The 22431-nt window shown below is 43.0% G+C and overlaps 1 protein-coding gene across 5 annotated transcripts in view; it reads left to right on the forward strand.

The window, feature by feature from the left end:
* LOC309482689 (adhesion G protein-coupled receptor F4-like) overlaps positions 1 to 22431 on the forward strand; it is a 75062-nt gene that overhangs the window by 18309 nt on the left and 34322 nt on the right. For 3 of the 5 annotated variants that reach the window (XM_082148181.1, XM_082148180.1, XM_082148183.1), the window contains 4 exons: positions 173 to 319; positions 1785 to 1931; positions 8112 to 8180; positions 8750 to 8850. In XM_082148181.1, the coding sequence (XP_082004307.1) occupies positions 173 to 319; positions 1785 to 1931; positions 8112 to 8180; positions 8750 to 8850 (464 nt within the window). The remainder of the gene's footprint in view (positions 1 to 172; positions 320 to 1784; positions 1932 to 8111; positions 8181 to 8749; positions 8851 to 22431) is intronic. The other 2 variants (XM_082148182.1, XM_082148184.1) reach the window with 2 other exon arrangements.

Consider the following 22431-nt stretch of genomic DNA (forward strand, 5'->3'; position numbering starts at 1 on the left):
ATTTTAATTTTATTTATTTATTTATTTATTTTTTATATAATTGACAGCTGAATTTCTGAACAAGTTTCTATTTGTTCTACATGATTCAAAGCTGGCTTGCTTGATGGATGATATCAGACTGGACATTTTAATCTTGTCAGCTGCCATGTTTCTATCATTTGTTTTATTTCAGGTATCAATAAATGTATCAACTCATCATCTGTATGTGGTCCAAATGCCAACTGCACAAATCAAACAGGAATTTACAGTTGCTCATGTTTGGATGGATTCACTGCAACAAACTCAAGTCTTCCCGCCAGCATCAATAACATATGTAGAGGTACATTCTATATTCAGATTTGTGTGTATTATTACCGTAGATAATAAGGTAAGATAAATAATGCGATTTTTTTGTGTGTATAACATTAAGGCCTGGTTTCACAGACAGAGGAGTAGGCCTTAGTTTACTGGTTCTCAACGGGGGCGTTCAGAGAACAACGGGGGGCGTTGGAAGCAAGATTTTTGAAAGGGGGGCGTTCAGGTGTTCATGGGGGGCATTCACGAGTTTACACCAAAGATCCAGGCAAAACAAGATTAAACATGTAATTTCTTGCAAAATAATTGCCTACAACATTCTAAAATCTGCCAGTTTAATGCGACATGTAAGTTATGTATCGTTTATTTTGCAACGACTCTATTATTTTCCCAGTCATAGACCAGCGCTGACTAGAGTCCAGCGCTGACAAGAATCAGCATTCACATGCTCAAAAATGTGTTTCACGCTGACAACAATCTGGTGGTGGCTAGAACCCAGCATTGACTAGAACCAGCATTCATGTGCTCAAAAATGTGTTTCGCGCTGACAAGAATCTGGTGGTGGCTAGAACCCAGAATCGCACAGCAGAGGAATGGAAAGTTGACAAGCCATTAAAAAAGTATTGAATTAAGAACCACTTATACATTTTCAAATATTTTCAATAAATCATGTTTCCATTCACTCCGGCGATGAATTTTTAAATTAATTAAACTAAATTCAATTTATAAGGTAAAACGTTTAAATTTTTAGGCATTAACTAATGCCAATGCCTAATGCCAAAATGTTTTCTTTGTTCACCAAGTAATTTACTGGTCAGGCATTATTGTTTACTCGCAAGACTGTAAGGAGAAAATGACAATTTGATGGATAATTTAAATATATTCTGTAATCACATTTTGGTCATGTATTAATTCCGCCGTCCCATCTGAGCGCGAAACGCTGCTTGGATAGTTTCAAGATAGTAAAAAATTATTAATAATACCATAATAATTTAATTGTTCAAATGTGTTTATTCTTGTTAAAACCAAATTAATTGTATTAACTAAATACCAGCCTGAAACATTAACACAAGACAATGAATGGACAATGACTGAGGGTTAACACTACACAAATAACCAGGGACTAAATTAATTTAAAATAAAATCTAGGAACTTAGACACAGGAATCGTGACAGATCCACTGAAATGCATTATGGTAGTGGAAGTGAATGTAAAACAGTAGCAATGAACAAAATTAGATCTTCTGATTTTGCTAGTTGTTCAAAAATATATTTTTTCTATCCCATATGTATTCTCTAATCTTCAATAATAACCTATATTTTATTTTTATTTTATTTATTTATTTATTTTTTATATAATTGACAGCTGAATTTCTGAACAAGTTTCTATTTGTTCTACATGATTCAAAGCTGGCTTGCTTGATGGATGATATCAGACTGGATATTTTAATCTTGTCAGCTGCCATGTTTCTATGATTTGTTTTATTTCAGGTATCAATAAATGTATCAACTCATCATCTGTATGTGGTCCAAATGCCAACTGCACAAATCAAACAGGAATTTACAGTTGCTCATGTTTGGATGGATTCACTGCAACAAACTCAAGTCTCCCCGCCAGCATCAATAACACATGTAGAGGTACATTCTATATTCAGATTTGTGTGTATTATTACCGTAGATAATAAGGTAAGATAAATAATGTGATTTTTTTTGTGTATAACATTAAGGCCTGGTTTCACAGACAGAGGAGTAGGCCTTAGTTTACTGGTTCTCAACGGGGGCGTTCAGAGAACAACGTTGGAAGCAAGATTTTTGAAAGGGGGGCGTTCAGGCGTTCATGGGGGGCATTCACAAGTTTACACCAAAGATCCAGGCAAGACAAGATTAAACATGTAATTACTTGCAAAATAATTGCCTAAAAAATTCTAAAATCTGCCAGTTTAATGCGACATGTAAGTTATGTATCGTTTATTTTGCAACGACTCTATTATTTTTCCAGTCGCTGACAAGAATCAGCATTCACATGCTCAAAAATGTGTTTCATGCTGACAACAATCTGGTGGTGGCTAGAACCCAGCGTTGACTAGAATCACACAGCAGAGGAATGGAAAGTTGACAAGCCATTAAAAAAGTATTAACTTAAGATCCACTTATACATTTTCAAAAAATTTCAATAAATCATGTTCCCATTCACTCCGGCTGTGAATTTTAAAATGAATTAAACTAAATTCTATTTATAAGGTAAAACATTTACATTTTTAGGCATTAACTAATGCCAATGCCTAATGCCAAAATGTTTTCTTTGCTCACCAAGTAATTTATTGGTCAGGCATTATTGTTAAAGGTGAACTAAGTAACTTTTTTACCTTAACCGAACAGCTTCGGAGTCATTGGAATAGTTATATGACTTTTTTCGGGTTGAATGGTGGTCGTCTCGCATCCCCCAAGCGCCTATGAGCCGAAAAACCACCCTTACAACTTTGGGCCGGCGGACCGCCTCAGCGTCAGGAAGTATCGCGTGATATCAGGTCTCGTTATGTAACGAATTGCTTTACGGCAAAAAAATCTGCTAAAATTCTGTCATTATTGCGCTCCCTCACGCTGTTCGAACCCGAATGAAAAAGAATGTCCCATCTGCTTTGATGTGGTTGATCTACTAGCCTCTGGTATCTGAGAGTCGCAAACGAGTTTTTCGTCAGTGTTGTCAAATATCTATTCCAAAGCTGTAGGGGGGGCTCTGCAGAGAAACCTGCGAGCAAAAAGCGAGAATACAGCGAAGAAATTCACGAAACTGCATAGCCCTGCTTTAACTCGCAAGACTGTAAGGAGAAAATGACAATTTGATGGATAATTAAAATATATTCTGTAATCACATTTTGGTAATGTATTAATTCCGCCGTCACATCTGAGCACGAAACGCTGCTTGGATAGTTTCAAGATAGTAAAAAATAATTAATAATACAATAATAATTGAATTGTTCATATGTGTTCTTGTTAGAAGATTTTTTTTACTGATTATGAACACAATTTAAACATGACAAACCAAAATAATTGTAATTGTATTAATTATACCATTGATGAAAACAAGCTGATACTAAGGTATTTTAGGCCTACAATTCTACAGTAATTTTTCATGAAAAAAATCATGATTGTATTTTTTTTTCTTCGAAAGTAAGGTTAATGTAAGCAGCTTCTTGCAATACTCTCCTAAATGCTGCAAGGGACCTGGATAATGGATAGGGGGCGCTGGCCCAAAAAAGATTTAGAACCACTGCCTTTACACTGAGATCCGATCACAATGCGTCCTCGACCATAGACATATTAAATACATAGACGTCCACCATATTGCTGAGGGCAAGACTGCGCTGTAAACAAATGCAAGTAAACGGGTGAGCAGCTGTATAAAGACAAAAATAACGTTTACATGTATCAACCAATTTCAGTGGTTTGTACGTGGTGTACAAAAAGTTCCATCTCTAGTTATTTAAAATCTCGATAGTTAGACTTATAAAATATATTTTTTAATAAGGAATGGCCAAAGCTCAGGCTTGTCATGTATTTGGCTTTTTATTCTTGGATAAGAATTGTGAAGACCCCCATACTGAGATATAATTAAATTTCACATTAAATTAAATAAAGTTTTCTTATTGTGGAAAAATCATTTTCTGTCTTTAACCCTATTTTAGCTTTTCTTGTGCTTAGAATTGACCGCCATTGAGAAAATTAAACAAATTGGCAAACACAAATCACACCGGAAGGCTGCTTTCTGTATTTTCATAGCACTAAAATGATAGATATTTACAGATAGATCCTTTATGGTAATACATATGATATGGTACAACTACAGTTCAATGCAAATAGTAAATATAAGATAAATTGAGAAGTAATAGTAAATAGTTTAGTGTATAGTCAATAAAATAAAATAAACAATATACAGCAAATAAATCCATCCATCTTCTTCCGCTTATCGCGGCCGGGTCTCGGGGGCAGCAGTCTAAGCAGGGATGCCCAGACTTCCCTCTCCCTAGACACTTCCTCCAGCTCTTCCGGGGGGACACCGAGGCGTTCCCAGGCCAGCCGGGAGACATAGTCCCTCCAGCGTGTCCTAGGTCTTCCCCGGGGTCTCCTCCCGGTGGGACATGCCCGGAACACCTTCCCGGGAAGGCGTCCAGGAGGCATCCGGAAAAGATGCCCGAGCCACCTCAGCTGGCCCCTCTCGATGTGGAGGAGCAGCGGCTCTACTCTGAGCTCCTCCCGAGTGACTGAGCTTCTCACCCTATCTCTAAGGGATCGCCCAGCCACCCTGCGGAGAAAGCTCATTTCGGCCGCCTGTATCCGGGATCTTGTCCTTTCGGTCATGACCCACAGCTCATGACCATAGGTGAGAGTAGGAACGTAGATTGACCGGTAAATCGAGAGCTTCGCCTTGCTGCTCAGCTCCTTCTTCACCATGACAGACCGGTACAGCGACCGCATTACTGCAGAAGCTGCACCGATCCGTCTGTCAATCTCCCGTTCCATCCTTCCCTCACTCGTGAACAAGACCCCAAGATACTTGAACTCCTCCACTTGAGGCAGGAACTCTCCACCAACCTGAAGCGGGCAAACCACCCTTTTCCGACTGAGAACCATGGCCTCGGATTTGGAGGTGCTGATTCTCATCCCAGCCGCTTCACACTCGGCTGCAAACCGTCCCAGTGCATGCTGAAGGTCCTGGTCTGATGGGGCCAACACGACAACATCATCCGCGAAGAGCAGAGATGAAATTGTGTGGTCCCCAAACCTGACCCCCTCCAGCCCCTGGCTGCACCTAGAAATTCTGTCCATAAAAGTTATGAACAGAACCGGCGACAAAGGGCAGCCCTGCCGGAGTCCAACATGCACCGGGAACAAGTCTGACTTACTGCCGGCAATGCGAACCAAGCTCCTGCTCCGGTCGTACAGGGACCGGGTAGCCCTTAGCAAAGGGCCCCGAACCCCATACTCCCAGAGCACCCTCCACAAGATGCCACGAGGGACACAGTCGAATGCCTTCTCCAAATCCACAAAGCACATGTGGATTGGTTGGGCAAACTCCCATGAACCCTCCAGCACCCTGTAGAGGGTATAGAGCTGGTCCAGTGTTCCACGACCGGGACGAAAACCACACTGTTCCTCCTGAATCCGAGGTTCTACTATCGGCCGGATTCTCCTCTCCAGTACCCTGGAATAGACTTTCCCGGGGAGGCTGAGAAGTGTGATCCCCCTATAGTTGGAGCACACCCTCCGGTCCCCCTTCTTAAAAAGAGGGACCACCACCCCGGTCTGCCAGTCCAAAGGCACTGTCCCCGACCGCCACGCGATGCTGCAGAGACGTGTCAGCCAAGACAGCCCCACAACATCCAGAGACTTGAGGTACTCAGGGCGGATCTCATCCACCCCCGGTGCCTTGCCACCGAGGAGTTTCTTGACTACCTCGGTGACTTCAGCTTGGGTGATGGACGAGTCCGCCTCCGAGCCCTCAGCCTCTGCTTCCTCATTGGAAGATGTGACGGCGGGATTGAGGAGATCCTCGAAGTATTCCTTCCACCGTCCGGTGATATCCCCAGTCGAGGTCAACAGCTGCCCACCTCCACTGTAAACAGCGTTGGTAGGGCACTGCTTCCCCCTCCTGAGGCGCCGGACGGTTTGCCAGAATCTCTTCGAGGCCGACCGATAGTCCTTCTCCATGGCCTCACCGAACTCCTCCCAGGCCCGAGTTTTTGCCTCCCCAACCACCCGGACTGCAGTCCGCTTGGCCCGTCGGTACCCGTCAGCTGCCTCAGGAGTCCCACAAGCCAGCCAGGCCCGATAGGACTCCTTCTTCAGCTTGACGGCATCCCTTACTTCCGGTGTCCACCACCGGGTTCGGGGATTGCCGCCTCGACAGGCACCGGAGACCTTACGGCCACAGCTCCGAGTGGCCACGTTGACAATGGAGGTGGAGAACATGGTCCACTCGGACTCAATATCTCCAGACTCCCTCGGGATCTGGTCGAAGCTCTGTCGGAGGTGGGAGTTGAAGATCTCTCTGACAGGGGATTCGGCCAAACGTTCCCAACAGACCCTCACAGTACGTTTGGGTCTGCCAAGTCTGTCCAGCTTCCTCCCCCGCCATCGGATCCAACTCACCACCAGGTGGTGATCAGTTGACAGCTCCGCCCCTCTCTTCACCCGAGTGTCCAAGACATACGGCCGGAGGTCAGATGAAACAACCACAAAGTCGATCATCGACCTCCGGCCTAGGGTGTCCTGGTGCCATGTGCACTGATGGACACCCTTATGCTTGAACATGGTGTTTGTTATGGACAAGCTATAACTAGCACAGAAGTCCAATAACAGAACACCACTCGGGTTCAGATCAGGGGGGCCGTTCCTCCCAATCACGCCTCTCCAGTTGTCACTGTCGCTGCCCACGTGGGCGTTGAAGTCCCCCAGTAGAACGACGACCGCCCATTCCGCGTCCAGGGATCGGGTTGTCTAGGCCCCCGCCTTCGACTGCCGCCCAATCCACTTAGCACCGGCCCCTTACGGTCCCTCCTGCAGGTGGTGGGTCCACGGGAGGGTGGCCCCATGTCGCTCCTTCGGGCTGAGCCCGGCCGGACCCCATGGGGAGAGGCCCGACCACCAGGCGCTCGCATACGAGTCCCAACCCGGGCCCGGCATGCTGCGCCATGCCGGGCGACGTCACGGTCCTCGAATTTATAGGCATCATAAGGGTTTTTGAACCCTTAATAAAATATTAATGAATAGTATAATTATATAATATCATAAGTATAATAATAATATATTGATAATAGCATATAGTTCATGTATAATACCATAATAATAGCAATAGAATATGAAATATCAATGACAATATAGACAATAAAAAATAATAAGTTAAATAGTGACTAGTACAATAATTTACTATAATTAACTATAGGCCTAATAGATTGATAATTGTAAGTGGTATAATATTATAATTACAACAACAACAATAATAATAATAATAGCAAATACAATGTATTATCAATTGCAGAATAATATAGACAATAATAAAAATAGTAAATTAAATAGTGACTAGTACCTACCCAAAACAAGTACTTGTCATAAAAGTCGGTTTTAAGAAAATATAGATTAATATTTAGATTTCAGGAAATTTACTTTATTATATAAAATATAATATTTAAGCTAAAACTATAATATAAATCGTGCCAACTCATGGCTCAACTTTCACAGCGAAGTCTGACTGACTCCGGTGGCCAACTAACGTTACTATTACTAATTATATAATGACCAAATACAACCAGAAACAAATGTTCAGTCTTGCTTGTGAAAGGTAATTCCCCGAGACCTGTTTTCAATTGTGCGGCGATTTGTACATCCCCAAGCAGCACACTAAACAGGCATTTTTCTCAATTCCCATCATAAGAGTTATGGGAAAGTTGCCCTCCGCAATATGGCGACGCCGTTGGCGTACGATCCAGAGGCCAATAGGGCGTCTATGTATTTATTATGTCTATGTCCTCGACTACCTCCGAACCTGGACACGCTGATCGGATAACATTCTGATCAGAAGCGCGTTTACACTTGTCTTTTCAAGGCGTATGTGGACAACATCCGGATATAGGTCGCATGTTAATGCCAAGTGTAAACGCAGCCAGAGAGAACTTAAATACTAGTGATAATGGGTGAACACAGCTGAACTAAATGACTAGTCACCTAATAACCATGACAATGAACTAAGAGAAACAGTGCAAACTAAGAGGATAGAGGCTGAATTCTCAAGTAATTTCAAGTCATGTCTGTTTTCTTTAGTTCCAACAATAACACAACCAGCATCACCAACAACACAAGCATCAACAGCAGCAACAGCAGCAACAACAGGTATGCCCAGTAAAACAAAATGTGTAATAAAGCACAACAATTGTGATGATGGTGAAGATTTGTATTAGTATTGAGAACTGTTACTAAAACCTGTTCATTCAGTGGACACTTAAAGGGTTAGTTCACCCAAAAATTTAAATTCTGTCATTAATTACTCACCCTCATGTCGTTCCAAATCCGTAAAAGTTTTGCACATCTTCGGAACACAAATGAAGATCTTTTTGATGAAATCTGAGACCTTTCTTTCCCACCATTGACAGCCTACGCAACTACAACTTTCAAGCCTCACAAAGGTGGTAAAGACACCATTAAAGTAATCCATGTGACTCCAGCCTCAATTTTATGGAGTGACGTCCAATGAATTACTTTAATGATGTCTTTACTACCTTACTGCACAAAAATATATCTCTGAATCAAGATATTTTGTATTAGCAGGAGCACAAGCAAATAACAATAACAGAAAATAACATTGGGGGCAACATTGTTTATCTTGAATTGTATATTGTATTGTATATTGAGGATTGTTTGATACTTGATCCAATGCACATAAATGTACATTTGTTTTACAGTTATTGGAATGTCAATAAAAATAGTTCAGACTTTTGAAACCAGTCTTACTGACCCTAATAGCAAGAACTACAAAGATTTATCTGGACAAATTGAGACAGCAGTGAGTATTCCATGTTTCATATTTAACTAAATTGTTTATGAAAAAGAATATGTTGATTTTTAATACTATAAATACAACTTTGAAAACAGCTTCACTGTAAAAAGAACACTGTGAAATGTACAGTAACTTGCTGGCAGAAAATAGAAAGAAAGTAGCTGTGGTCTATTCCACAGTAAGCTTAATGTAAATTTCATCATGATAACTATATACTTACTGTGATTTATTTTACAGTACTAATCACAGTATTATTAGTGCTGTAATTTTTTATGCAAATATAAGATTACTGTTATCTGGCATTTCTGCTTTAATTTTGTGTACTGTAAAATGAAGACACCATTTTTGTCAGAAAATGACATTAAAACTTTCCAAATTATATATATATATATATATATATATATATATATATATATATATATATATATATATATATATATATATAAATTGTAAACAACACTACTTTCCTAAACATAATAAATCCACATAAATCCATTCTCTTTGTTTAAGTTAAATGTTAAATTATTAGAATGTCCAGATAAAATTGGAAATGATTAAAACAGAAATTAAACATAATTAAAAAACAATAGAAATTTAAACTTCAAAATCTTTAAGACTGACTTTTTTCCTGAACTGGAAACTTCTTCCTGGGCTGGATTCTTCTACTCTGCAGTGGAAGAAATGAATCATTAATGTAGAAGTTGAAAGGCAGGACTGATGGCTTGATGACAATGTATACAAGTTGGATACAAATTAAAATCCAGTCAACATTAGTAGTACTATGGTGGTGACCATATTAACTAGTGGGAAAGTGATATGTTGTGGCATGTCCTATGTTGAGGGAACAACATTTTTTTCTCATGGCCACAAGTTTAATATGTACAAACCTTTGTAACCATAGCAACATGCGATAGTCATAAAGGGAGATTAGTAATAAATTATAAATTACTTTATTTATTTAAAATGTTATTTTTATTTTTAATTAAGAATGAAGACATGGGTGGCTATATTATATTGTATAATAATACATTATACTCCGCACAATGTAGGTAGCTACCTCATGCCCATGACAGCATTTGAAAAAATATTAAAGAATATACACAAATAAATACAGTAAATGTCCGACAATCATGCATGCCAATAAAGTTTGGTTTTGTATGACTCTATTTCTGTAAGCATGCAGTATCTAAATGCAGCAGGCTTTTATTGGACTAACTCAAAAACGAAACAAAAAACTCATGGACAGGAACAGATCAGTACGGTGGTCCAGTAGTGCGCAACACAGCGAAATTTAAAAAGCAAACATAAGTTCACAACACAACGAAATTAAGCCGCAACACAACGAAATGAATACGCAACACAATGGAAATAACACAGCGGAAAATGTACAACACAAAGGAAATGAGCGGAAAATGTACAATACAACATAGATATCTATATGATGTCTATGCAACACAACAAACTAAAGCCGCAACACAACGGAAATACTTCCGACCACTAGAGGGCTCTCGGAGCGCGATAATGTTAGTTTTCCTTGCCATTGTTCTATAGAGTCTGCAATCTTATCAATACCAGGATTAGTTTTAACAGTATGTAACCATTGTATATCGACATAAAGGGCCCTATCTTGCACCCAGCGCAAGTGACTTTGTACACCGACGCATGTATCATTCCTATTTTGCACCCGCGCAAAGCGAACTTTTCCCTCCACAGAAGCACGTCGGTAAGTTAGGAAATAGACTTGCGCCCCCGAGGGCGGTTCAGCGCAAAGAGGAGGCGTGTTCCGGCGCAAACGTTCCTTCATGCTATTTTGCAGGTTTAGAAAACAATTGCGCCACTAACCAGGAAAAAATAGTTTAAAGTCAGTGGCGCGTTGCGCATGTTATTCATATGCTATTTTAAGGGCGCATGCTTGGCCATAATCAATGTAGCGTGTGCACAACGCGCATACACTTTGATTCTCTCATCTACACAGAAGCAGCAGTTTTCATTTTTGCAAATCATACATTATTACGATAGAGAGATAGATAGATAGATAGATAGATAGATAGATAGATAGATAGATAGATAGATAGATAGATAGATAGATAGATAGATAGATAGATAGATAGATAGATAGACAATTTATTATAAAAGCATACATCTAGCTTACACATTTACCCAAATTATCATACGCCTGTTTAACCGAAGTTAATTTGGGTGGGTTTCTCCATTTCAATGTAACTTCTCTCTTTTACGGCCGTGACGAGAGCGTTGCTCTCCTTGGCTGTGAACCGCTCCTGGCGCGCGCCTGGCAAATCCGCCGTTACAATAGCAATCCGCTATGGAAAAAGCGCATCTGCTCTTAAAGGGAATGTCAGATGACGCTCTGATTGGTTTATTTCACGTTACGCCCAAACCACACCTATGAATAATGAAGCTACTTCAGACCAACCCATTTTATATTTGCGCCTGGCGCAAGAGTCATTTATCCCGCCGGGAAAATAGCAACAGCGTCGAGACCCGCCCACAAAGTTACTTGCGCTTTGCGCTTGACACTTGCGTTTCAGATCGTTAAAATAGGGCCCAAAATGTTACTTCAAAATCACCTGAATCATCACATGAATTATAGCTGCGTATTTATACTCGAGAATGCTTTGACGCTCTAACACAGCGCATGATCCCTAAAGCCGCTTGTCCACCAGCGTCTCGATTTCTGACGCGACGCCAAAGCCCATTCATTTCCTATGGAACTACGTCAGGCAGCAAAAACGCCCCCGCAAAGCATGATGGGTCGCGTCGCCTCGATTTGGTCAACAGCAGAGCTGCAAAAAAGTATCTCGGTGGATACTTTATGCAAATGAGAGCGTCAAAACGCGGGGCAGCAGCCAATGGAAACTCGGCGGCGAGAATTTGTGTATGGGCGTTGCTATGGTTTCATATTTAAAGTACATTTTTCCCGGCGCGAAAAGCAGCGAAAACGTCACAGGCGTCGCGTCGGAACAAAAATTGATCGGACGCTGGTGGACAAGCGGCTTAAGGGAACGTCTGGCAATACCACCAAGTGGTTAAAACGTATAATTTATTACATGGGCGTCGGAAGCAAAAAAAATTTGGGTGGGTCATCCTCCAGAATTTTTTTACTGGAGTAGATTAGGGGTGTTCCCGAAAGCCAAATACCTTATCTAAAATCTTTATGCAATAATGAGTGAAGTGAATGAGTGAGAGTACAAATGAAATGAGTGCGAATCCGTGCATCTCTCAGAAATTAGAGCTTGGCAAGAGTAATGTAAACTGTTATTCAAGTTTTAACAGTTAACTAAATCACTGTCAATCAGTGACTTAAATCAATAGGCTACTACATCATATACATGTTCTACGATATGATTTTGTATATTATTGTATGTATATTTAAATGATTTAAGCCTTGTACAATATGATACTCGAATGAATGGAATAAGCACAGCATGATCACAAATCAAACAGCGTGTTAATTGCCTTCTCTGCGCATCTCCGTCTCTCAGCAACCAAACCAGCTCTAATAGCCTGTAATCAATTAAGATTCATATACATTAATAAACTATCCCGCCTTCTAACAGGGTTTCTGCAGGGTTTGGTCAGTCAAATTTAAGACTTTTTAAGACCTTTTTATGACCATTATGATTGAAATTTATGACCTACACGAATTACGAAAAATCATTAAAATTCCTTTCAAAAGTTTTTTTTTTTAATTGACTTTCATTGAAAGTAACAAGATGTATTATTTAAATGCCTAAAGACAGCTCCAACGCCTTCTTACCCAGTGTGCAATATGCTTGATACTGATTATTTGCAACAGGCTTGAGCCAACTACTAAACACACCATCTTTGAGCCATGGCTCGTTAAATGTACACTTTCCCATTGTGATAGACCGGGAGATTTCAGTTAGGGCTGGGCAATATGGCCAAAAACAATTATCACGATAATTGTTTTATATTAGTCAATATCGATAATTATCACGATAAATGTCAAATCTTTATTTCTTTCAAGTTTAAAGGCAGACTGTTACTTCTAAGTGCAAGTTGTAGAAACCAGAGCTTTAATTGTGGTTTTAAACTAACTTTACTCTTTATTGTCAGAAAATATAATGACAAACACTTGCTAAAACAGGTGAACATTTCACAAATCTGAGGTAGGACATTCAAACATTTGTCATTTGTCCTTAACAAAATAAATATCTTTATTGGGAAAATAATTACTTAGTTTCTGCATGTGCTAATAGGGGCCAAGTCTTGAAACAGGTTTGTGTTGCCTAACTTTGATGGCACATATCTTCAGGAAATGTATGAAAAACAGTAGCCTAAATACATTATTAAATACTGTAAATATTCCATTAGTCCTTTAATACATTATCAGCACTAATAATATAATAAAATTCAATATGTATATCCCACATGGTGCAGTTAATATTACTAGGCTAACGTTACAGTAAATCCATGATAAATGATGGGAGATTGTAGACGGAAAAGCCTTCAGACTGTATCGTTGTGCAGAGTTTCTCCTGTTGGTCAGCGCTGTTTAATCTGCCTTTAAACTGGTTTAAATCACTGAGACAGTGTGTTCTTCGCTGAATTCAAGCACTTCTCACTGGATCTTGTGACCGAGACGATCAGAGTAAACGCATCAGTTCTATTGAGCTCGCGCTGCGCTGCCGTTTGGACTTGGAGCCGAGCGGGTAAATGGTTCGTGTGGCGCGCGTTTCAAATGAGCGTTCCGCTTTTGGCGCATTTAACCTGTGCATTTAACATTATGCCGCCAGCGCATTTTCAGGGGGGAAAAGCAATGGTAGAACCAACGAATGAACGAGCATATCAATTTAAGACGTGGCTAAATGAAATTTATGACCTTGTATGGAAAATCCGGACGTTTTTATGACTTTTTATGGCCTAAAATTCAGATTATTCAATTTAAGACGTTTTATGACTTTTTATGACTCCGCGGAAACCCTGTTCTAAGTAAAAGAGCCAAATACTGATTGGTCGATCTGTTAGAAGCTCCGGTTCACATAGGAACCTGAGAATCACGCTTAGGACAGCACATGCGCATTGACTCGTCTAGCCTGAAAAGTAAGTGTTTTGTGGAAATCAACGGTGTAGCTAAAACGAGGAATGGAGTTTAATTTATTAGGGCATTCCTCAAGTGGAATGGATTTGACTGACGGCGCTCTGAAAAGTGAACAGACATATGCGCTGAATTAGAGACGGTAAAAGTGAGTGAGTCCAATATCATTGGTCTTAAAAAGTGGGTGGCTCTTGTCCCACCCATATACAATGGTTCCGATGACCATGATTTATTATAATATAATTTATTAATTAAAAATAAAAAACATTTGGTGAATTGCAGAATTATGTGAATTACAGTAGGCCTAATCTTTTTATAAAAATCTAATTGTGTACTGTGCATACAGGGAGCTATTGGCACAATTTCAAAGTCAGTCGGTTTAATAGGAACTACAACCTTTGAAACATGAAAAAAAAAAAAAAAAAACTTGTATTATATTTTATTATATCTACTACCAATACAATCAAGCTTTGGATTTTGAACATGTCTGTTTTTTTTATATTAAAAGTCATTTTAATTCATACAAATGGTACGTTTTAACAACTTGGAGGAATTGGCAGATGTTCCCTTAGGGATCATGTGCTGTGGTAGCGCGGCAAAGCATTCTAGAGTATAAATATGCAGCTATAATGCATGTTTGTGATTTTGAATTAATAAATGTTGATATACAATGGTTAGCTACATACTGTTAAAACTAATCGTGCTGTTGATATAAATTTTAGACTGCTGCTGACTCTATAGAACAGTGGCATGGAAAACGTCTCGGTTACGTATGTAACCCTCGTTCCCTGAGTAGGGAACGGAGACGTTGCGTTGGATGACGACGAATGGGGTTTCGCATAGAAAGCCTATCACCTTCGAGTATATAAAACGAGCCAATGGCAATGAAATGCCATGGGTCTGCGGAATTTGCATAGCGTATCTCCGCCCCACCCTGGGGGTATATAAGGAATTACGCCGGCAACATGCAGATATGACTTCGCTGAGGAGCCGAGACTGAACTCAGGCGTTCCCAGCGATACAGCAGAAGTGGCAGGGAGACGTAACGTCTCTGTTCCCTACTCAGGGAACGAGGGTTACATACGTAACCGAGACGTTCCCTTTCGTGGTCACTCCGAGTTACGTCGGATGACGACGAATGGGGTCCCCAGTCTAATCATGCCACCTCGGCTGTCTTCCAGTGCCCTGCGAAAGTCTGAGCTCCCTGTCGTGAGACTAGCACGGACGAAAGAGTCCTACTTAACACAGGAATACCAAGGTACACTGGGAAGCATATCTCAGAGGAAATATGCAATTATGCCCAGCCCGAAGGGGGGGACTTGGAATACACATAAGACCCAGAGGGGCTGCATATGGAGTATCACTGGGGTGTCCAGCCGCAGGTGGAATGTTTCAACCCCAGGGGTGGCAAGGTGGCTTGCCGAGGGAAAGACACATGCTCAGAGAGGCTTACAGTGGAAATACACATGTGGGGGTCGCCAAGAGGGGGAACCATGCACATGGAGGCACCTAGCCAAGCGCGAAAGCTGCTGGTGGCAAAACTCTGGCGTTGACGTCGACAGTGCTGGAGGAGACTCAGGGCTTATTAGGCTCACCTGAGGAAAATATCGCACGTATCCCGTCCGTGGAGAGGAATGGCGAGCAAGCGAAGACACCTGAACAGAATCTAGCACCGGCTAGTTGAAGCGAGTACATGAGAAGAAACTGGCTCCACTCAGAGATTATGGAATCTCGCGAATGTGTTAGGTGTCGCCCAGCCTGCAGCTCTACAAATGTCTGTTAGCGAGGCGCCATGCGCTAGAGTCCAAGAGGATGCCACACTCTACCTGGTCTCGAAAGGGTGTGGTAGGAACCTTGGGCACATATGGTGTGGTAGGAACCTTGGGCTTTCCTGTAGCTTTGCGTTAACAAGCATTCGATCCCAGGGGATTGCACATACCTAAGTATAAAATATATAGGATAATGCAATGTAAGTCGCTTTGGATAAAAGCGTCTGCCAAATGCATAAATGTAAATGTAAATATCCAGGCCGGGGTCTCAGGATCACGTGAGAGTTAGCCGGCCCGAATTCCAGGCACGCTTCGTCAACCGAAAATGCCTGCAGGTCCCCTACCCTCTTGATGGAGGCCAATGCAACCAGGAGCGCTTTCTTAATTGACAGGAACTTAAGCTCCACTGATTGCAGAGGCTCAAAGGGAGCACTTAAAAGGCAGTTAAAACCACTGAGATGTCCCAAGAGGGTACGAGGGGAGGGCGAGGAGGATTCAGTCTCCTCGCTCCACTCAGGAACCTGATGATCAGGTCGTGCTTTCCCAGAGACTTACCATCAACTGCGTCGTGATGTGCGGCAATGGCGGCAACATACACTTTCAGGGTGGAGGGAGACAGCCTTCGCTCCAACCCTTCTTGCAGGAAGGAAAGCACGACACTGATCGGGCATTTCGTGGGTTCTTGATGTTTAGAAGAACATCAGTTGACGAAGAGGTTCCACTTCAACGCATAGGCATGTCTCGTGGACGATGCTCTAGCGGAAGTGATGGTAGCCACCACCGCTGGTGGTAGGGTACTCAAACACACGTGGAGGTTCCAAAGATCGGGACGAGGGTGCCAAAGGGTGCCCCGTCCCTGAGAAAGCAGGTCCTTCCTCGGGGGAATTGGCCAGGGAGGTGCTGTCGCGAGGAGTACTAGTTCTGAGAACCAGGTCCGGTTGTGCCAGTACGGGGCAACCAAAATGACCTGCTCCTCGTCCTCTCTGATCTTGCGCAAGGTCTGCGCAAGAAGGCTCACTGGGGGAAACGCATACTTGCGTAGGCCCCGCGGCCAGCTGTGCGCCAGTGCATCCGTGCCGAGCGTGCCCTCGGTCAGGGAATAATACAGGTCGCAGTGGGACGAGTCGTGGGAGGCAAACAGGTCTACCTGTGCGTCCCCGAACTGATCCCAAATCAGCTGGACCGACTGGGGATGGAGTCTCCATTCTCCAGCGAGAGGCCGAAGCTGAGACAGCTCGTCGGCTGCCTGGTTCAGGTCTCCCGGGATATAAATGGCTCGAAGCGACCTCAGATGCTTCTGACTCCATATGAGGAGGTGGCGAGCGAGTTGCGACATACGGCGGGAGCGTAGACCACCTTGATGGTTGATGTACGCTACTGTCGCGGTATTGTGTGATCGGACTAGTACGTGCTGACCCTTGAGCAACGCACGGAAGCGGTGCAGGGCGAGACGTACAGCCAGCAACTCGAGGCAATTAACATGCCAAAGGCGCTGAGGTCCTGTCCAGGAGCCTGCGGCAGCATGTCCATTGCACATGGCGCTCCAGCCCGTGGTGGAGGCATCTGTTGATACAACAACATGCCGGGAAACTCGTTCTAAGGGCACTCCGTCCCGTAGAAAATGACCACGGGGTGAAGGTCTGACGGCAGGCCGGAGTCACTGGAACTCGGAGCGTGCCGTGATGCCATGCCCACCTCGGGACTCGATCGCGAAGCCAAAGCTGAAGCGGTCTCATATGAAGCAATCCGAGCGGCGTTACTGCGGCTGCGGATGCCATATGCCCCAGGAGCCTCTGAAATAGTTTCAGTGGAACCGTGCTCTTGCCCTCGAACCGGCGAAGGCAAGTCAGCAGTGACTGCGCGCGCTCGCTCGTAAGCTGCGCGCACATGGCGACCGAGTCGATCTCCATACCGAGAAAAGAGATCCTCTGCATGGAGCAGAGTTTGCTCTTCTCCTAGTTGACCCGAAGGCCCAGACGAGCTAGGTGCCGGAGCACTAGGTCCCTGTGTTTGCAAACTTGATCTCGAGAGTGAGCTAGGATCAGCCAGTCGTCGAGATAGTTCAGGATGCGAACCCCGTGTTCCCGGAGGGGAACAAGGGCTGCCTCGACGACCTTCGTGAAGACGCGAGGAGACAGGGCTAGCCCGAATGGGAGAACCGCGTACTGGTATGCCCGCCCCTCGAAAGCAAACCGAAGAAACATTCTGTGTTGAGGTAAGATGGAGACATGGAAGTAGGCGTCCTTCAGGTCGATCGCTGCAAACCAATCCTGCGGCCGCACGCACTGGAGGATGCGTTTGGCCGTGAGCATCTTGAACGGCAGCCTGTGAAGGGAGCGGTTCAAGACGTGCAGGTCGAGGATTGGCCGTAACCCACCGGATTTCTTCGGTACAATGAAGTAAGGGCTGTAGAAGCCAGATTTCACTTCCGCTGGAGGGACAATCTCGATCGCACCCTTCGCCAGTAGGGTGTCGACCTCCACTCTCATGACAGGGACCATAGTGAAGCGGACTCCCCTGAAGCGGGGAGGAGACCGCGCAAAATGAATCGCGTAGCCGAACCTGATGGTTCTCGCGACCCAGCGGGGCAGTCTGGGAAGCTCTAGCCAGGCCTCCAGAAACTGTGCCAGCGGGGTCATACGAACCACAGACGTACCGTCGGTAGTGCAGCGAGGCGGAATGACCGGCCCAGGCGGGGGTGGCATAGCGGCCCTGTGCGGGGGCACGGTCATTAGCCGCGTCCTGCCAGAGGAGGCCAGGGGAGGACCAGCGTCCCACGGGGGCATGCTCTGGCAGGGGTCTGGCAACAGAGGGGGATGAGAGGAGCGTGGCCCGTGGGCGGCGCATGCTGTCATCCGAGAACTCTGTGACAGATGGGGACGACAGTGGCGGGACCCGTGGGCGGCGCGCACTATGATCCGAGAACTCTGTGTGCTCAGGGTTGGGGGAATCAGTTCTTTCTTTAACCTGTTAAGCTGCACCAGTGCGTCGGCGCACTGAAGCATTTTTTTATTTATTTAGTTCAAAGTTACTATCAGATTAAATGTTTTACCTTGACAAACTATACATCATTAAAAAGATATAAGATTCAAGTTTCAGTATTTGACAACTATTGTATTCTGAGAAACTTATAGTGACAGTTATGTCTTAATTTGTGTCAGGAGTTATGAAATGAAAAAATGCGTTGATCCCTTTAATATGAATTATGAGCGTCAGCTGGTCCATTCATAAAAAAAAACTCTGTGCTGTTGTCATGACAGTGCTATACAAAACAACGTCCCTCAGGGCTTTTAGCTCAAAAATGTGCAGACTTGGAGAAATATTGATATATTCTCATAGATTTACATCATATTTCTATAGACAGGAATAATATTTCTTGAATTTATACCCAAATGCGTCGATGTAATCATTATGAGCGCTTCTTACTGAGATGTGCTGTGTTTTCAATTCATACCAATAGCCTGAGGGCGCTATATGCACAATAATACTCCATATATGGAACATGAAGAAGAGACATAATCATGTGACCTTCAAGGACGTCACTGATAGCAGCTACACACAAAGCTAACACAGAGATCGCTGTAATATGCAGATATAGACAAGTACACCTGGCTGCAGCCTGCAGATCGGGGCGGGGCTGCACCTGGGGCGGGGCTGCACGTGCAGCCCCGCCCATAACGCTTCTCATTGGTTAGGGGCAAAGTGATGACGTCGATCGAGGCGGGGCCGCACCTGGGGCTTCTCGTTGGTTAGTGGCACCATAGATATCATATAAAGGCTAGATGTCTTAAGGCGGAGTCACTTCCGGCATCACCGGCGGCCATCTTAGGACAGGGCTCTGTGAATTAAGGTGAGTGAGCAGCACGCACACAAATCCTCTTATCTCGCTGAAATCTGGACGGATTTACAAACGGTTTGGTTTCTTACAAACGTTATTAACGTGGCTATAATTCTGAATGCTTAAACATTTTGAACATAATTATTCATATGTATGCAGTATAATAGCTACATCTCTGACGTTTATAACAAACCAAACCGTTTGAAAATCGGTAGAAAATTGAGCAAGTTATGGTTATTTAAAAGTACATGCACCATGTTATGAGTGAGCGAGCACCCTGTCTTAAGATGGCCGCCGTGTGCGGACGTCGAGCTCCATTGGCCAGCAGCGCGGACGAGACATCTAGCCTTTATATGATATCTATGAGTGGCACAGTAATGACGTCGACGCCACGGTAAACAGGAAATGCAGTTGAAAACTCATGCGCCATATCGCGCTGACAGCGCATGCGTCGTATTTGCGTTAAGTGGTGACGTCACGCGTCTTAAAAACGCTTGCGCAAATTTAAAATAATACTTTAATAAAATGATAAAGTATTAAAACAACTCTAAAGTAATAATGAAAGCAGCAAAAAGTAGTTGAGCATATATCCATAGTTTTAACTATGTCTGATCAAAGGTAAACATAAGGAATTACAGAGTATAGGCTATATATTGTGCAATATCTGTGTAGTATTTTAAAAGTTTTTTACATTCTGTTGCACTTCACTGTGTAAATTACAAAATTACTGTAAACATTAATGGCACCTTATATATTTCTTATTTTAATCATTCCTCTGTAATAGTTCTTGTTTATTTTTGTGCATTAGGTTATTATAAAACATTTATGCCAATAAAGTAGTTTTAAGTTAAACTAACTACATACAGTACATTGTCAATCTCTGTCTGTATCCCATATTATGCATGCCAACTCAAAAAAACAGACTCATACCAGTGATAACTTTTATTTCAAAACAAAAATAATTGTGTAAAAGAGATATGCACACATACAGATAATCACGTACATCAACCGTACACACACACACGTACATACACACACACACACACACGTGTACGTACACACACGCACGCGTGTACGTACACACACGCATACGTATACACACAGACAGACGCGTACGTACACACACACGCACGCACGTACGTACGTACGTACGTACGTACGTACACACACACACACACACACACACAGACAGACGCGTACGTACACACACGTACACTCACACACACGTACACTCACACACACATGTACATACACTCACACACACGCGCGTACACTCACACGCACGTACACTCACACACACGTACACTCACACACACGTACACTCACACACACACGTACGTACACTCACACGCACGTACGTACACACACACATCCATACGTACACTCACACACACACGTACGTACACTCACACACACACACACACGTACGTGCGTGAGCGTACGTACGTGTGTGTGTGTGTGTGCGTGTGTGTGTATGTGTATGTACGCGTCTGTCTGTGTGTATACGTATGCGTGTGTGTACGTACGCATGTGTGTGTACGGTTGATGTACGTGATTATCTGTATGTGTGCATATACACTCACACACGTACATACACTCACACACGTACGTACACTCACACACACACACACGTACGTTCACTCACTCACACACACACACACACACACACACACACACACACACGTACACACACACGTACGTACACACACACACACGTACACTCACACACACGTACGTACACTCACTCACACGTACACTCACACACACGTACGTACACTCACACACACACACACACGTACGTTCACTCACTCACACACACACACACACACACACACACACACACACGTACACACACACGTACGTACACACACACACACGTACACTCACACACACGTACGTACACTCACTCACACGTACGTGCGTGTGTGTGTGTGTGTACGTACGCGTCTGTCTGTGTGTATACGTATGCGTGTGTGTGTACGGTTGATGTACGTGATTATCTGTATGTGTGCATGCATATACACTCACACACGTACATACACTCACACACGTACGTACACTCACACACGTACGTGCACTCACACGCGTACGTGCACTCACACGCGTACGTGCACTCACACGCGTACGTGCACTCACACGCGTACGTGCACTCACACGTACACTCACACACGTACGTACACTCACACACGTATGTACACTCACACGTACGTACACTCACACACGTACGTACACTCACACACAATCTACTCAGCCTGAAAAAAAAACAGTCAACCGAGCAATAGCCCTCAACCTCCTTCTCAGAATAAAGTCCCCGCTGGACTCCGCTTCGGCCATCACCCACAGACCCAGGTGGGCAGTCCTTGTATACTTCAGTGCAGTGCAAGCACAGAGTCAGCGAGTAGGGCACCCGGAACTCTTGCCTATGTTGTCTGGAAAATGCACTCCAGTTCACAACACCTAATTTAGATAAAATACAGAACAAACAATATTGAATAATTTTAAAGAGAGGCATTAACATAGTACAGAGTCATACAAGGAATTTCTTTTTTATACATTTTAAACATATTATAGGGAAATGTTAGACAAGATATGCTTGAGTGTTATTGGCTTTGTCTGTAAAGTACCTAAGAGACTTACTTTGTTTATGAACAACAAACTAGTTAAAAAAGTTTGTCAACACAAACTTTAATTTGGCTTCAGAAAGCCTATCCTAAAAGTTTGAAATAGTTTTAAAAGCTTGAAGGTTATTTTTATATATATATTTTTTTTTATATACCTTATATTTATATATATTTATATATATTAATAACAATAATATCAAAATACATTTAATCAGTGTATTCATAGAAAAAGAATATCCTACAATATATCTTTGTATATTAATATTAACTCTTAAATCC

The sequence above is a fragment of the Leuciscus leuciscus genome (assembly GCF_965113295.1).
Source record: "Leuciscus leuciscus genome assembly, chromosome: 19".
NCBI lineage: Eukaryota > Metazoa > Chordata > Actinopteri > Cypriniformes > Leuciscidae > Leuciscus > Leuciscus leuciscus.